Source organism: Lissotriton vulgaris, chromosome 8, assembly GCF_964263255.1.
Source record: "Lissotriton vulgaris chromosome 8, aLisVul1.2, whole genome shotgun sequence".
NCBI lineage: Eukaryota > Metazoa > Chordata > Amphibia > Caudata > Salamandridae > Lissotriton > Lissotriton vulgaris.
Window position 1 is genome coordinate 834,393,360 of NC_141696.1, and position 6,248 is coordinate 834,399,607.

Here is a 6,248-nt window from a genome sequence, read left to right on the forward strand (position 1 = left end):
TCTTCCTTCACTGTGCTGCTGTGTAATTTATATGGCAAGTTATAGCAAGTTCTGGTTTGTGTGGTGCATGCTGCAAGTTGTTTTGTGCATGTGTGTCTTTTATATGATTTTAACTGGACTTTTTAACTGGGGCTGCAAGTTATCTATGGTTCTTGTCTGAAATAAATGCATTTTCCAACTATTGTATTTTGTGACTTTTCGCAGAAATTTCTAAGTCTTGTATGATTTAGCAGTCATTTATTTAAAATAACCAAGCAAAATAATATCTATTAGAATGTTCTTTTTTTTTTATCTTGCATTTGAAGAACGATGAAATAAAAGAGGTTAGGCAATTGAAATCATCATGGCAAGGGAAGCATAATATGAACTTTCCTCTCTTCATGTTATTTCGTAGTTGTGAACACATACAATGTAGAGCCATTTCACTGTATGCACATGCCTCTCTGCTAGCCATGGTAGCAAACTTGAAAAAATGATTCACTCAATTGCACTTTTCAGATGACGGTTGCATAACAATCGGCACAATGAGGGAAGATTAGTGTTGGGAAGAGAATGTCTTCTGCTTAGCATAAAAGAATGTTTCCCTGCTCTGTGTTCCTGACTAAATGTACATCTGATATCATGACTTTTTATTTTATTCATGGTGTCATGATAATCTATGTTTGTGGCAGAAGCCATGGCTTGTTTTGACAACTGGTCTGGACCTTTCCAACGACCTGGCGGGGTGCACATAGTGAGCCCTCAGCAATGACAGTGGGTTCCTGTCCCTGTCATGGGTATAGCACATAGAACGATGGCGGCAGCATACCGTGGATAGAAAAAATGCTTCTTAGTCATTTCTTGTATTTACCCTGGGGCGGTTCCTCAGCTCTAGCGGAGGAACATCACCCCCCAAAAAAACAGCAGTAAAGAAAAAATAAAACAACACTTGTTTTATTTTGCCTTACCTGCAAAGTCTTCGGTGGGGCCCGGTAGTGACAGGCACTGAGGAGAGTGGTAGTGCATAGTGAAAGCTCTCTCCAACCCAGCAATGCATCTGGGTTTTACAGAGCAGGCACAGACTCATAGTCTGTCTTGGCGCGCAAATTGAGGGTGCTCGGGCCAATCCTGAAGCTGCTATCTGTGTGAGAGCAGCTTCAGGATTGGGTGCAGGGCATTCTGGGAGCCTGTGCCTTACTGAAGAGTTGAAGAGGAGTACTACGCTGCAGACGTCAGGCTGAAGGTACGTTTTTTTTATTCCCCCCACGACCCCTAGTGCCCCTCCACCCCCTCCCACCCACCTGCCCGCTCCTCCAGCATACTGGCTGCTCCTGTATTTACCAACAAAATGGGTTCCTATAATGCACTCCCAACATGGATTACATTGCAGCAGCTGGCCATTCCTATATCAGCCCTATACAGAGCTACGAATGTATGACATAATATCGACAGACTGAATATCTACATACAAAAATATCGACACAAAAATATCGAAATCAAAAATATCGGAGTCATATCTTCATAAAGGTAAGTACAAAAATATCGAAAAATTAATATCGTAGTACAAAAATATCGAAATTAAAAATATCGTTTTTTTAAATGTATTAATAATAATGTAAAAATTATTTTAAAATACATATAATTTTACACATATTAAATAAAAACATTAAAACATAGTTAAAAAATTAAAACTAATACATATACATTTAAAATAAATTAAAAACGTAATAATTTAATGTAATTTTATTGTTTTAAATTTCATTTAATTGATTTAATTTAAATTTATTTTATTTTTACCCTGTACGCCTGTACCCCAAAAACCCAAAACTGACCCTGAACCCTAAAAATATCCCTGTACCCCAAAAACCCAAAACTGACCCTGAACCCTAAAAATACCCCTTTACCCAAAAACCCAAAACTGACCCTGAACCCTAAAAATACCCCTTTACCCAAAAACTGAAAACTGACCCTGAACCCAAAAAATACCCCTTTACCCAAGAACTGAAAATTGACATTGAACCCTAAAAATATCCCTTTACCCAAAAACCCAAAACTGACCCTGAACCCTAAAAATACCCCTTTACCCAAAAACTGAAAACTGACCATGAACCAAAAAAATACCCCTTTACCCAACAACTGAAAACTGACCCTGAACCCTAAAAATACCCCTTTACCCAAAAACTGAAAACTGACCCTGAACCCTAAAAATACCCCTTTACCCAAGAACTGAAAACTGACCCTGAACCCTAAAAATACCCCTTTACCCAAAAACCCAAAACTGACCCTGAACCCTAAAAATACCCCTTTACCCAAAAACCCAAAACTGACCCTGAACCCTAAAAATACTCCTTTACTCAAAATTAATTAATATTATTTAATTACCAATTAATTATTAATTAACAATAACAATAAAGTAAATATATTAGCACATTAGCTGTAATTAATTTATTTTAATAATTAATATTATTTTTTCCCAATTAATTAACAATAACAAAAAATTATATATATAAAAAAATTACTCTACTTAATGTAATTAACTAATTAATATTAATTATTTACCAATTAATTATTAATTAAAAATATGTACACAATTATATTAATTAATTAACTAATTAACAATCATGAATTACCAATTAATTATTAATTAAAAATATTTACAAACATATATTAATTAATTAATTATTATTAAATTACTTCCCACCCTATTCCCCTATAAACCCACAACCCGCTCTGATACTAAAACGCAAAATGTAAACAAATTTACAAATTTTCAAACATACATTACAAAACATGTTTAACAAACATATAAACAACATAATAAAATACATAACACTAAACAAAATGTCGATATTAGTAAAATTCGATATTATTAACATACATACCTTAAAAAAAACGATATTCTGTCTGTCGATATTTTGGACATCGATATTCTATACTGTCGAAATTAAAACATCAATATTATTGTATATCGATATTTTAATTTCGATATTTTGTCTGCATACCCAGAGCTACATCTCATGTGGGGTACTACCTCTCCACTTCTCCAAGTAACTTGATTAAGCAGAAGAGACACTGATGGTCCAGTGCTCCAGACCCTACATTCCACATAGTAAAAGGGGGTCACCTTAGGTCTCCCACCCCTTTTACCTGGAAGCATAAAGATTTGTAAGCTATGTAAAATTTAGACTCCCATAGGTTGCATTTTGACTAAGTGAATGCTAGATTAGGTATGAGTTGAATGTAGGATGCAAGGTCTTAATGAACTGATTTGCAGAAAAGTCACAGTTTTGATCAATTCTCTAATATAAAGCAGTCATTTGCATTTAATGGGCTAAGGCACAAAGAAAAACTTTTCCTTCCTCATAATGACATTGATGGATTTAAAAAATGAATGATAATTTATGTACGGGGAGAGGAGTTGGCCTAACGGCTAGGGCAGTTATCCTTGAATCTGGGGAACTGGGTTCGAGTCTCGGTCACGACGCTGAACAGCCTGCGATTCTGGGCAAATCACTTACAGCCAGATTCATGAAGCTAGAATCAGCTTGCAAAGGACCAGATTCGCAGAATCTGGCCCTTTGCAAGCGCTTTTTTTGCATTTGGGATTCATCATCCCAAATGCAAAAATCGCAATTTGCGAAATCGCTAAATTGCGAGGAATTGAATTTAAGGAATCTCTATTTGAGATTCCTTAAATGCAATCCATGAAACAAATTTGAAGTGCGAAATCGCTATTTTTGGCCGCTATTTACCGCGAAGTCTGACTTCGTGGTAAATAGCGAAAACTTAGAAAAATGCACTTTAGTGCATTTTTCTAAGTTTTATGTTACACACACACATGTCCTTTGGACATGTGTGTGTGCAACATCTGTCTACATTTACATTTCAGGGGTGCTACAGGGTGTCCTTTGGACACCCCTGGCACCCTTGAAATCGCATCCTTATTTGTCATTAGCAATTTGCTAATCGCAAATAAGGAAGATGTAGAAATCGCAAATAAAATTGCGATTTCTACATGAATCCCATTTTGCAAGTCCTTAATAGCGATTCCTTAATAATCGCTATTAAGGAATCGCAAAACGGGACAATGATGTATCTGGGGTTAATCTCCCCGTGCCTAGCATTAATGTGTCTTCATGTAACGCAACTGGTGCTATGTAAAGCGCTCTGATGCCCGAGTCGGGTCAAGTTAGCACTATATAAAACTCGATAAAATAAAAAATATATAAAAAAATATTGTATCTTCAAGGTTGTCAATTGAGTCAATCATCTATGATGCATGACTTTAAATAAAATATTGTGGGTTGGATGTAAACATTGGGTTGGTTGTAAAAAGAAGACATTTTTTACTAAACTACTTTAGTATAAAAAATACATTTCCACATCTTATATCATATAGGAGCCCTATGTTCCATTATCTGTTGTTTGAATTGCATTGTTACTTTCTCTGTCAGGGCAGTGCAGACATTTCTGATCGATTAAGTGGAGAACCATATTCAGCCCAGCGAAAACTTAGCTATTGGATGGTGGTTATATAAATGCTTCTCAGTCATCTATTTGTTTTCTTTTTTCAGTTGGTGATAGTGACTCTGAAATGGAATTCCAATCAACAACCCTCAGTTTACAACCACGAGCTGGGGCAATCTTGAGGGAACAGAGACTGAAGCGGCAGCCATTTAACAGTAACCTGGCATGGAAAAATGAACTTGATGATGAACTTGGCAACAGGGCATTTTCAAACCCCAGAATTGCGATAAACGAAGAGGTGGTAGACACTGCCTCCAGACAACCCCTGTTCTCAAAGTCAAGGTTTGGGACACTGCGAGAGGAACCCGTGCCTGAAAGCAGCAGAGCTGAAAGACCAGTGCCTCCCCCAAGAACTAGACACACATCGGATTTTGAGAATGGGGCTGATAAGCCATTTTCAAGGTTGCCAAAGTAGAGCTTTAGGTTGTACTTACATACCTTTGGCAAAGACTGTGGCAAAAACTACGGAATTCACTTTAACATCTCGATAATTTCTAATTATTATTTAAATAATAAAATGTTATATTTTTAATGTAGAAGGCACAAAAATGCCCTGGACGTAAAATAGGGAAGAAAACCAACTGAAATCCATATGTATGTCCACACACAAATTAATGTTTATGCTCAGAACGCTTGTGACTTGATGACTACTATTTTGAAAATGCACTTTCAGTTTCAAACCTATTTTTGACGGTGGTCATGACATAGATATGTTGCATTAATGGATCCAAAAAAAGTTCTCGCACACGCGCACACACACGAACACACAAATTACAGGAGTCAAGGTTACGAAATTTTGGTCAGTTACTCCTTTAGAAAGGAATTCTAATTGAACACTAGATCACACACCCAGTCACATATTAAAAAATAGTTCTCCATAGTTCACAAAGCTTAGGAAGGTTAAAGCTGTCTCCCAAATACTCCTGGAAGAATGACTGGAAGATGTAAAGTCAGTGAATTTTAGCACAAAGTGTGAGTAGGGCTAGTCGCATTCTAAGGTCATTACATATGGAGAGTAAGAAGTCGGACATCCGGTTACACAATATGTGTGAGTGAAGCCAGACCTTCCTCAGCGAAAATGCACAAAGAAAGGCTGGCAGAATATGGGCCAGATGTATCAAAGGGTTTTGCCCATTCTGTGTCTATGGGGAAATGTGTTGATACATATGGCCCTAAATGTTCTACCAGTATACAAATGTATGGGTGAAACTTGAAATCCAGTGTCTTGTAGCTATGAATGCACTTTTTAAGTACTAAAAGGGCTGCGTATGTTAGGGTAAATAAAACATGTACTACCCAGTTGAAATTACAAGAATTTTGGTGGTATCTCTTTCCTCTATGTTATAACCTTGTGTGACCATGCATTACTTAGGGTCTATATACAGAGGTTACTATGTCTCGTGGTTCTATGTTGCCATGAGGGTGTTCTGGGGATATGATAAAAAACTAAGAGGTCAAAGGCCAAGTGTTTTGTAAATGGCACGACATCTCACAAATAACATTATTGAACTTTAAATCACACCCTACCTGTTATTTATTTCTATATCACTGGCAAAATAATATGGGGCAAAGCCGCAGGAGCCTGTTTCCTATCTTCATTAGCTCAAATTGCGGAAGAGGCAAATGATGCATGTGCAAAATGTGCGGTTTAAGTGCACCTTGCACTTTTAACAGACATCTGTGCCTGATTCAACTATGCACCTGAAGCGTTCCAAGGTACGTAGCAGGTGCCGATTAAACTG

General features: G+C 36.9%; 1 protein-coding gene across 1 annotated transcript in view; it reads left to right on the plus strand.

The window, feature by feature from the left end:
• LOC147698070 (sodium/hydrogen exchanger 2-like) overlaps window positions 1-6,022 on the plus strand; it is an 866,654-nt gene extending 860,632 nt beyond the window's left edge. Inside the window, exon 12 of the mRNA XM_086934739.1 lies at window positions 4,554-6,022. Coding sequence (XP_086790865.1) covers window positions 4,554-4,921 — 368 coding nt within the window. The 3' untranslated portion in view covers window positions 4,922-6,022. The remainder of the gene's footprint in view (window positions 1-4,553) is intronic.
• Window positions 6,023-6,248: the final 226 nt, after the last annotated feature.